Below are 12,312 nucleotides of genomic sequence, written 5' to 3' on the forward strand. Positions count from 1 at the left end.
ATGAAGAAACAACAACCAAAAAAAATTTAACTTCTTGATAATGATTTAATGTAATGCAGTTATTTAACTTCATTCTTAATAGCAATAGGGCTATTTGAACATTCATCTAATTGGGTGTAGCTAATGTTAAGAGGCTTGGAATTTAGTTTTGTAATCTTAATATTTACAATAAACTATTTAATGCATGGGGTGTCAAACACCCTGGACCCAGTCAAAAACCCTATTTTTAACCCAGTTTCAATATACTTACCTGCAGGTTTCAAACGAGCCTGAAGGACTCAAATAGTGTGATCAGGTGTGTATAATTCAGGTTAAAGCTAAACTGTGCAGAACCAAGTTCAACACCAGTGATTTAATGGAAGAACACGGTGATGTATTGGGAGAAATTGTTAGTTATTTTTGCATTGTGTTCCAGGATCTGCTAGCCTGCATGCGGAAAAAAAATATTTTTACAAACTCTATAATGAATCGTACATTTATATTATTGACAGAAGTTTAAATCACATATGCAAGTTCATACTTTTTATGGCTGGTCAGTGATGCCCAAATAAGACCTAAAACTCATCACTGTGGCAGTTCATTCTTTATTGGTCTTTTGAAAGTTCTTCATTTATTTTTACAAACTGGTAACGATCAGTTGGGTATGACTTAAACCATTCAGGGTTCATACATGGAATTTGGACATGGCCTTTTCCAGGCCTGGAAAAGTTTTGGAAAAACAGAAAAACCCTCAAAAGTTTTGTAAAAGTCATGAAAATTAGTTTAACAAATATCTGTATAGTTGAATTAGGGCTGCGCTATATTATTTTGTATTTCTGTGATGTATATTGCGATGTGAATACTATTTCTCCAGATAATTTAACAGGTTTATTTGGATTGATTGGGAGGATTTTGTAGAGGAGTGAATCTTGAACAATATATAACAAATAAATTACAAGCATAGATAAATAAAATATAGTAAAGATAAAAGAGAATTTTAGTTTTCAGATATTCACTATTCAGGTACAGATATTTATTAATCAACACTGCATAGTCTTCATTGTATATTATTTAATCTTTATTAAAGTTACAAAAGATTTCTGTGGCCGGATGTTTTAAAATTTGAAATATTGAAATTTTTACACAGTCACAGGCCTTAAAGGGACAGTTTACTCAAAGACTAAAATGTACTCACTATTTACTTACACTTCCCTTGTTTCAATACTAAAGGAGTAATTAAATTATATTCTTTTTCTGTTTATTAAAAAAAAGGAAAAGAAAACTCATAAATGTGTGAAACAAGTGAAGGGTGTAATGACAATGATACGTGATTTTTTGGGTGAACTATCTGTTTAAAAATGCATGCAGATGATAAACTTTTAATCTATTATGATTAAACTCTATATTAAACTATAATCCCAACATTGCATGTCCTGCGATCCGACTATTGCGGATGCACACATTGCGATATCGATGCTCAAACAATATATTGTGCAGCCTAACTTCTTTTCTGTCCTTGGCCAAAAACATGCTCTCACATAGTTAGTGCTGTGTAAGCATTATCAACATCTATTTTACATAGATATAAAAACAAATGTAAACAAAATAGATTGTTGCGTATTCTATAATATGCTGTAATAAATTTAAACGTCATTGTTTTTCTTATTATTTATCATGTGTAGACATTACAAGGAACATTACATTATGAAAATGAACTTGAAAGTTCTGGAAAAGTCTTGGAAAAGTAATGGCATTTTAGTAGTAAAAATGTGTATAAACCCTGACCATTGTAAATTCTGTCCCTGGACACATGAATAGCTTACACTAACTAAGGATGTCCCTTACCCAACAAAATGCATAAGTATGACAACCACATATCCCAAGGTTGCTATATATCCTCATTCTGTTTACATCAGTCTAGTATTAAAGAAATGCAGCATAAGTTACAGCATGACATCATAATGTCTTCTGATAAAACTAAACAATTTTTTCAAAGTTTTAAAAGACATTTAAAGATTACTTATTTTACTTATTACTAATTTTTTTATTTGTATTTTAACATACTTTAAAACATTAACATGTTTTTTTTTATTCCAATATTAAAATAAGTTAATTTAAATAATAGAAGCTTTTTGTTGATGAACTTGTCATCTGACATAACCTGGTGGTCATTAAATAAAAAAACCCAACAACAACAAAATCCCCTGTCGTATTAAATGGCAAGTTAGTCAGTGTGTTAGCATATCTTGCAGACATGCTAATAAGCTGTTTTACTTCCTTGTTTAGTCTGTCAAAATACCAGTAGTTTCATTATTTTTGTTTCCTTATTTAGCTTTTTTCCCTATGTTTGTAGTCTGCTTCATGTCAAACTTGGTTTATAGTATTTTTGTTCTAAATATAGTTCTTTATTTAAATCATATCTGCGACACTGATTTATCTGTCTTTCGTTCATCTGTTTACTAAGATTAATTTGATTTGTGAAAATACAATCCTCAACATATTTAAGTATATCCCACACAAATCTATCTTTAAAGTTCTTATTTTTTATAGGAAGCTGTACAATATTATATTTGTTCATATACATTACATTAGTCAGGACTGAAGCCAAATCCGGAGCTTATCTAACAAAATAGCTTAAGATAACAGTTCAAAATCTAGTACAGCTAAATACATAAGTTATGAAAAAAATAATAAACACAAATTTAAAACGGGAAAAGATTAAGAAAAGCAAAAAACAGGAAAATTTAGTTGAAATATTGTAGTTTGTCTTCTTTTTTTTTTTTGCAATGTTTTGCTTGAATTTAATTGCATTATCTTTCAATTTCTAAATAAGTTTGGTGACTAAAATATTCTTTTTATAAATATATCTGTTTAAGAAATCTGTTTTGTTTAAATGCACCAAAATACATTGCCTGCATTCCCTGAGTAATGGATATAATTATTCATTTTCAAAATGGGATGTACTCAGTTATGCTGAGCACTGTATGTCATTATGGTAATACAAAATATTTGAAAAAGGAGGAGCTGTATTGTTTATCCGCATCTTCGCTGTCAAGGAAGTAGCTTAAGGAAACATTACAAATAAAAAAGCAGCTTTCTAACAGGTAAATTTCATGGGGAATACCAATGGAAATCTTTAAACTTTTCACCCTGAAATTAAATTTTACTCATCATTTACTCACACTTAAGTGTTTTTAAACCTTGATGATTTTCTTTCTTCCGTTGACTATAAAACAAGAAATTCTACAGAATGTTGGAAATCAACATCCTTTGACATCTAATGTAGGAACAAAACTATGGATGTCAATGGCTGCTGTCATTCTTCAGCATATCTTCCTTTGTGTTTAAGAGAAGAAAGAAACTCAAACAGGTTTGCAACATGTGGAGAAGGGCAAGTAAATAAGTGAGTAAGCTTTCCCTTTAATTTCTTTCTCTCACTCATTATCTCTCTCTTCAGTTAAAGTCAGAATTATTAGCCCCCCTGAATTGTTATCTTCCCTGTTTTTTTTTTTTATCCCCATTTTCTGTTTAATGGAAAAATACATTTTCCAACACATTTCTAAACATAATAGTTTTAATAACTCATTTCGAATAACTGATTTATTTTGTCTTTGCCATGATGACAGTAAATTTTATTTTACTAGATATTTTTCAAGACACTTCTATACAGCTTAAAGTGACATTTGAAGGCTTAACTAGGTAAATTAGGTTAGCTAGGCAGGTTAGAGTAATTAGGCAAGTTATTGTATAATGATGATTTGTTCTAGACTATCGAAAAATATACAGCTTAAAGAGGATAATAATTTTTTCCTTTAAATTTTTTTTATTTATTTTATTTTAATTACAAACATTTATTATAGCCAAAATAGAACAAATAAGACTTTCTTCAGAAGAAAAATATTATCAGACATATACTGTGATACGTCTTTCTCTGTTAAACATCATTTGGGAAATATTTAAGTAAAAAATTAATAATAATTCTGACTTCAACTGTCTATGTGTTTATTATGTATAAAAAATGCATATAATTTTGGTAAAATTCCTAGTTCTTCTTCAAACTTGTAATAAAAGCACCTTAAACATTTTTAGTATCTTTCTATTATGAGTTTTTCATACTTGTTAACCTTCTTTTATACTGTATGTCAAAATCACTTACTCCTAGTCACATAAACAGACCTTTAAACTTTGACTGTGAAAATTAAGTTTAAACTTGTCTTATCTGGTAACTGACAATGTACACAAATTAAACTCTAGTAAAATGATTAAAACACATTAAAATTATTAATTTCAGATCCCTATAACTATTAATTTTTATATAAAATAGAGCTGTAGCACACAGTATTTGTGTCATTTCCACCACAACACAGTAATGTCCCTTTAAAAAGTTTGTGTGAAAGATTGTTTAGTTGGCTTCTATCAAAATGACATCTGAACACATGTTGAACATTGATCAATTTTACATTTTTATCAATAACTAATGAAGATAAGTTAAAGATAAATATTGCTTGATCAGATAGTTATGCTACGTCATTTCCAATCAAGCTGCACATTCAAGTAGGGCTGGGCCAATAAACAATATTATATCAAATCGCAATAAAAATTATGTCAATAGCAATGATAAGCTCTTGACTTTTTTACTTTACATTGATCTAAGAGCCAATCAGACAGCAGAAATGTGCAACAATGGGAATCTAAAGGTGTCTTAATATTAGAGATGCACCAAATTTTCAGCCACCAATTATTAAAACTTAGAGGGTCTATTAAATAACATAACCTGTTTTCTGTGGGCGACACTGAAAAACTTTTATGTTATTTAATGAATCCTCTAAGTTTTGTGGCTTCAGTTATTATTGGCATACCCTTTTAAATCTGGTAGCATTAACAACTGACGTTGAAATATACAGTTGAAGTCAGAATTATTAGCCCCCTTTGAATTTATTAATTTTTTTATATTTCCCAAATTATGTTTAACAGAGCAAGGACATTCTCACAGTATGTCTGATAATAATTTCTGGCGAAAGTCTTATTTGTTTTTTTTAGTTTGGCTAGAATAAAAGCAGCTTTTAATATTTTATGAACCATTTTAAGGTCAATATTATTAGCCCCTTTGAGCTAATTTAAAAAAAATAAAATAACTTGCCTAATTACCATAACCTGCCTTGTTAACCTAATTAAGCCTTTAAATGTCACTTTAATTTGCATGAAGTATCTTGAAAAATATCTAGTAAAATATTATTTACTGTCATCATGGCAAAGATAAAATAAATCAGTTATTAGAAATGAGTTATTAAAACAATTATGTTTAGAAATGTGTTGAAAAATATATTCTCTCCCTTAAACAGAAATAGGGGGAACAAACAGGGGGCCTAATAATTCTGACTTCAACTGTATATCATTATCGTTCAATTTGGAAAATAGTTAATTTTGATTGCATTTTTGCCACATCCCCCAGCCCTATACCTTCATGTATGTTTTATTAAAAAGCTACAAATTTTAAGTTAGAGTATTTTCCATACATTAAATGCTGATTAACAATTTAAAGCTTATTGGTATAAGCAATCTTTCATTTTGACAACCATTTTGACAAATGCAAATTACATTTACGGTTACAAAGTACAAATTATATGGATTGCAAGAGTAGATTTGTGTAATATTGGAATTGGGGTTGAAAATTATTTTTATAAAAACTGATGGTCTGTTTTAAGATGCAACCCAAGGCAATAAAAGAAAAAAATAATCAAAGAGTATAATGGTAATATGGTATAATATATAGGGACAGTAGAAGGGTTGTGAAGGGTTGACTTTTCTGGCCCTAAAATAATCATAAGCCTTATCCCTGAGCCCCAGTGACCAAATGTTGCAAGATATTATTGTGTCTCCTGTCATTGTCATTTCCACAACACCCTATTATTTCTATTACCATTTTTTAAATATATTTTATTATTTCTCATCACATATTAAAAAATATCCACAATTGATATTATTACACAATTCTATTTAATATAAAAAATTTATTTATTTATTTATTTATTTATTTATTTATTTTCTAATGAGTTTTTACCTAAACTAATATTACATTTCAGAATGTGACAATAATTCAGCATTTGGTCACTGGGGAAGTAAATTTAATTTATTGACAAAATGTATGTTGAGGGCAGTGCGGTGGGGCAGTGGGTAGCGCTGTTGACAGTAAAAAGGTCTCTGGTTCAAGCCTCGGCTGGGTCAGTTTCTGTTTGGAGATTGTTCTCCCCGTGTTTGCGTGAGTTTCCTCCAAGTCCTCCGGCTTCCTCCACAGTCGCTATAGGTGAATTAGGTGAGCCAAAAGTGTCCATGTGTGTGAATAGGTGTGTATGGGTGTCTTCCAGTGAAGGGTTGCAGCTGGAAGAGCATCCTTTGCGTAAAAACATATGCTGGATAAGTTGGTGGTTCATTCTGCTGTGGCGACCCCAGATTAATAAATGGACTAAGCTGAAAAGAAAATGAATAAATGAATGAATGAATAAATATTGTACACTGACTGTAAAAATACTGTAAAATTAGTTATAAAATTGATCAGTTCTTGAGTGGTATTGACTGAGTTATTCAATTGTTAAATAACCGCTGTGTTTTGAGATGTGATGGAAATGACATATGTTCAAATAGTTGGAATTAATGTGAAATATTAACAATTTCTCTTGTAATCTAAGTTTTTCCTCTTACAGATCTTAAGCCTAGACATATTAACTAAACTTATGAGACTGTAGGTGACTTTTGAACAAGTTTTTTTTAATAAACGTCAGTGGCCCTAGTTGAAGAAAAGCCTGTGTTTGAGTGCGCTAGTGTGTAAAATTATGGGCCTATTCTGAATTTTATACAAAATGTTTGTTTTCAGACAAGTTTTCTTAAAAACATTCCTTGATTAATCTGATAAATAGTCCTTTTATTGTGAAATACGTTTTGAGACTTTTATTTTAAAGTAACCTGCGGATGTAGTGCAGGAAGTTGATACGTTCTGTTTGTTGTTTTGGTGCCACGTTCACGTCTCTCACTACATTTAAAAATATATTGAATAAGCGAAAGGTCAGTTCTCACGTTACTCCTTTTAAAAAACACCATTTTGCTTGGTCGTTACAATTTTAGGGCTAACTTAAACGTTTAACGAAATGAATCTTTCGAGCTAAGGGTTCTTGGCCAGCAGGAAAACGTTAGAGGAAGTGATGCTAATGTCAGTAAAGCTCCTAACAGTTATATTTATTGGACAAAGCATGCAAAGACTAATGTTTATTTTAGTACACTATCTTTGGGTTTTGTATTGGTAAATTAACCAATAAGATCAGCCTGTGTTTGTTTGGATTCACAGGCACTGCTGCTTATTGAAATGCTTGAACAGAATACACACACACACAGACACACACACACAGATATATATATATATATATATATATATATATATATATATATATATATATATATATATATTTGTACTATATATAGAAAAAAGGAAGTGTGTTTGTGTGTGTGTGTGTGTGTGTGTATACATATATATATATATATATATATATATATATATATATATATATATATATATATATGTATATATATATGTATATATATATATATATATATATATATATATATATATATATATATATGTATATATATATATATATATATATATATGTATGTATGTATATTCTGTACAAGTATTTCAATAAGCTGTGCCTTACATACACTTCGTGTTTAAACCCTTTTTCCTAGGTGTATCCATGTCAAAGGTGTCTTTAGGTAAACTTCTACTCCGAAATGTCATCAGACACACAGATGCACATAACAAGGTATGTGACAATTTAAACACAATATTTCATAATTATGTAATCTGAAAGTCATCTGATTCAACTTAAAACTGCAGATTCAAGAGGAGTCTGAGATGTGGAAGTTGAGGGATCTTGAACGACATACCTCGTCCACTCATTTCCCAAAGCACAGGTGGATCACATGCGGCTCAACATTTCTTTTATTTGTGCTCACGGTGTGTGTTTCTCAGTAGTTGTAATGTGTAATGGTCATTTAGGGGCAGCATGCATTGTGACCGCTATTTGGACGACTCAGAAGGGTCAACGAGAGACCGGCTGGGTGAGCGGAGAGACGATGTATCTGAGAGAGATGAGAGGGAGGCACGATACTGGACACGCAAACTGTATGAGTTTGAAGCCAATGATCCTGACAGGTAGTGCTGGTTGGTGTTGTGCTCGTCATGTTTGAACTGTTTTGTACACTGTAAAACCCAATAAGTTAAGGTAACTCAAACCATTTGAGAAATCCGATTGCAACAATCCATTTAAGTACAAAAACTAATCCTAATGAGTACTGTGAACTTAATCCACTTGAGTAAACGCCGCAATTTCAGCGCAGTAAAACCCAATAAATTAAGTGAACTCAAACCGACTGAGTACTGTAAAAGCCAATAGATTAAGGCAGCTCAAACTGCTTGAGGAAACTACAAACCATTCGAGTTAAACTAATCTATTTGAGTACTGTGAACATTGTAACAAAAGGCATAACATGTTGTGTTCTCTCAGGTGGGGCCACAGTGGCTTTAAGGAGCTTTATCCAGAAGAATTTCATACAGACAGGTAAGAAGAAGCTCTTCTTCCACCCTTGAGTGAATGTTTAGCATATTGTTGTAGGTTTTGAGCAAGGTTGGAGAAAGTATGTGGTATTTAACAGCGAAATTGAACATTTATAGATTGAGGGAAAGTTGCCTTTTTATTTGCACATTTTTCAGTGATAGCTAGACATGGGATGATAACCGTTTTCAAGGTATACCATGGTTTGGAAAAGTCAATGTTTTAAACCTGCCAACATTTTCTGCTACAATTTTAAGAATTAAAAAAAAAATATATATATTTATTTATTTTATTTTTTTATGTTTTGTTGTAATTTTTAGGACAAAAGTTTCCAGCAGAAAAGATCTCCAAAATCTCCTAACCCTTTTCAAGTTGTAAAGAAATCTGTGTTTTCGAAACTATGAATGAACAATGAACAAATGAAGGCATCAGAAGTCAATGATTCGTTTGAATTGTTTAACCTGACATGTTTATTGCTCAAAAATATTGTAAATCACAGTAATCACAATACAGAGAAACCGTGATATTTTTATCCAAGTTTATCACACCATTAGAATCTTATACCAGCCCATACCTAGAGACAGCTTGTGACAAGCTATCTATATTATTAAAAAAACTTTTTTCTGTTGGATATCACATGCAAATGTGACTTCAAAACAACATTAGTATTGTTTATTTGACTGTAAACAATGTTGTACTTTGATAGTCATTGGCTGCTAATATGATTTCACTGTTTAGAATTTGTAAAGAATACTTGTTTGAAATTATATTATTAAGGAGAAAGTCAGAATGTGCGAATATAAAACCAACTGTACTTCAACCATTTATAGATGTTTGCATTAACAATTCCTAACTATAACAAAGTTTCACCCCATCAGATGATTCTTCAGCTTCACTTGAAGTTTAAAATGTATTGTTTCCTTGTACCAATATCTATGTACATTTTAACTGCTATACAGTGTAACCATCATTACCAATCTTGTTAATAGACAGGTTCCTGTTATAAAATCACATTTTATTCTTAAAATAAACTATTAAAGAGAATATATTTTATTTATACATTGTGTAATTTTAATTCATTTATTTATAAAGTTTAATCCAGAGAAAAAAAACATTGCCACCATCAAATGAAAATGTTTTTAAAAAGTTATAAAACCGTTACTCTAAAGTTGTTACAGAATTTTTATTATTCACCAAATATATATATATATATATATATATATATATATATATATATATATATATATATATATATTAAAATTTAAAAAAGCAGTCATGTTTTAATCATTACTCAGTACATATATACAATGCTGTACAACTATAATGATTTTTGTAATGGCTCTTAAAAGTTACCATAATAGCAAAACATGTAAATACAAAGGTTAAAGGTCCCTGTTTTCATTTTTAGTAAATTAAATAAATAATTTTAAATAGATTACATAGAATACAGTGTGCAGCATGATTGAGTACACCCCTTTTTGAATATTAATATTTTTTTCCATTTCTCAGTGAATATAGGCAATGTATTTTGGTGCATTTAAACAAAACAGATTTATTGAACAGATATATTTATTAAAATAATATTTTAGTCACCACACATATTTAGAAATTAAAAGATAATGCAATTAAATTCATGCAAAATATTGAAAAAAATCTTTATACATTTTACAATTTTATACTAAATTTTATACATTTTTTGTTTCTCTTGATTTTTGCTATTTTTAAAAGTGTTTTTAAATGTTTTTCCCTGACATAAATTTGGGCTACAAATTTTTAAACTATTATAGTGAGTAATTTTGTTAGATAAGCTCCAAATTTGGCTTCAGTACTGACTAAACTAATGTATATGCACAAATATAATATTAGATAGATAGATAGATAGATAGATAGATAGATAGATAGATAGATAGATAGATAGATAGATAGATAGATAGATAGATAGATAGAACTAAAATATTTTAATTTGGTTTGTTTAACTCTATATTATTCATTTTTTTCCAGAGAGAAAGCTTGCAGTGATAGTAAACATAGAAAGAAAAAACACAAGAACAAACTGAACGCTGACTTGGAGAAATCTTCCAAGAAGTCATCTAAGAAGAAGAAAAGGAAGAAAGAGAAGAAGAAAAGGAAGACGGCGGCGCCTGGCTCAGAGACCTGCAGTGATGCAGAGGAGACCGTGAGGAGGAAACAGAGGAGAAAGGGGAGTAAAAGCAAACATAAGAAAAAAGAGCACAAAAACAAAGACAGAACTGAGGACAGCAGCACAGAGGACAGCCGTTCAGACACAAAGCCAAAAACCCACAGGAAAAGAGAGTGTCCTGAAACAGACACACTGACTGAGCCTCAAAGGAAAAAGAGGAAAAACTGGAAAGTAGCGAACGAGGAGAGATCAGAGGAGAGCTCTGATGCTTGACCTTTCAGCTCAACTACACTCTGCTTTTAAAAATGTGCATCATGTTCATTTTGCGGAGACTCTTGCTCATTCATCTGGAGTCAGTAGATCAGTGTTTATCCCTCATTGATGGCTTTTTTCCACCATGTTGGCATCCAGGAGAACTTGTCTGATTTTATGAGGTTATTTTCAATTTTTTTAACCATTTTCTTATTATGCTTGTTGTCAGACTGAAACATTTTAAATATAATAGAAAACTCAGGGAATTCTGTAACGTGTCTGATTTTTATAAATATTCTTGTATTCATGTCATACTTTCATACTCAAACCTGCCAGTCACAATAATACAGTGTAGTTTTGTTTTCCAAACAGCATTAGTGTTTGTTAAAGGGACAGTTCACAGAGAAACTTAAATTTGCTCTTAATTAAAAAAACGTTATGGAAAAGTTTTTGGTGATTCTGAAAATGCAAGTCTGCAGCTAGTAGCACTTTGAGAGTCATAAAAACATCCAAGCAAATTTATATTAATTCCCTTGGGTCCTGGTGATACATTGAGGTCTTAAGAAGCATAACACAACACTTACATTATTAAATTAAATTACTTTGCTTTCTATATGCTTGGTTTAATTTCAAATGAATCACTAAGGACAACGGTTTCAGCTAAACATTTTTTATTGTTATACTAAGGTAAATTAACAGCATATTTGCTTTTTGCCCTGGCAGAACTAATCCTTCCAGTTTCAGTACACTTGAATAGTCATCATACTACAGTTGCCCGTTAGGTGGCGCTGTTGCACTGCATCAGACCATCATCTCAAAGCGGCTAGCTTGTCTTTTAACGACCTGTTTTTACTCAGTCACTTGTAAACACCTACGGTAAATGCTATTATTTCTACTGTTTACTTCCATTTACTGATAATGGCTACTTCCCCTTGCTAATGTGTTCCCGCTTTCACTCGTTCGTTTGCACCAAACTACCAAAGGTCAAGCACCCATCACCACGTAAATGCAATCATGTCGTTTCGTATGTTCACTTCGAAAAGTAACGTTTTCTTAGTAGCCAGCAGAGGTAACTTGTTTGCCGGTGTTCACGTGAGTTGTGCTAGCTGTGTGTTTGTGTTTTGTGAGTGGTTTGACCGCTGATTATCCTCCTGATCTTCCCCTGTATAAAACACTGGGCGCTCGGCGTAAAGAACATTGCGTCTCTGAGGTAATGATCACTGCCCTTTTCTGACAGCCTGGCACGACGACCCAAAACAACTCCGATAATTATCAAACACTTTCAAGCTGCCGGGTTTTGTAATGAAATCAAATTAAACGCGACCGATCGAGATT

General features: G+C 31.2%; 1 protein-coding gene across 8 annotated transcripts in view; it reads left to right on the forward strand.

The window, feature by feature from the left end:
* nkapd1 (NKAP domain containing 1) overlaps positions 1–11,423 on the forward strand; it is a 42,413-nt gene extending 30,990 nt beyond the window's left edge. For 5 of the 8 annotated variants that reach the window (XM_073923068.1, XM_073923065.1, XM_073923067.1 and 2 more), the window contains 5 exons: positions 7,717–7,793; positions 7,868–7,944; positions 8,030–8,185; positions 8,538–8,591; positions 10,587–11,423. In XM_073923068.1, the coding sequence (XP_073779169.1) occupies positions 7,725–7,793; positions 7,868–7,944; positions 8,030–8,185; positions 8,538–8,591; positions 10,587–10,998 (768 nt within the window). In that variant the 5' untranslated portion in view covers positions 7,717–7,724 and the 3' untranslated portion in view covers positions 10,999–11,423. Of the gene's footprint in view, positions 1–6,954; positions 7,440–7,674; positions 7,794–7,867; positions 7,945–8,029; positions 8,186–8,537; positions 8,592–10,586 lie in introns of those variants that run through there. The other 3 variants (XM_073923071.1, XM_021481416.3, NM_001160409.1) reach the window with 3 other exon arrangements.
* Positions 11,424–12,312: the final 889 nt, after the last annotated feature.

The sequence above is a fragment of the Danio rerio genome, chromosome 15 (genome assembly GCF_049306965.1).
Source record: "Danio rerio strain Tuebingen ecotype United States chromosome 15, GRCz12tu, whole genome shotgun sequence".
In the NCBI taxonomy this organism is placed as follows: Eukaryota; Metazoa; Chordata; class Actinopteri; order Cypriniformes; family Danionidae; genus Danio; species Danio rerio.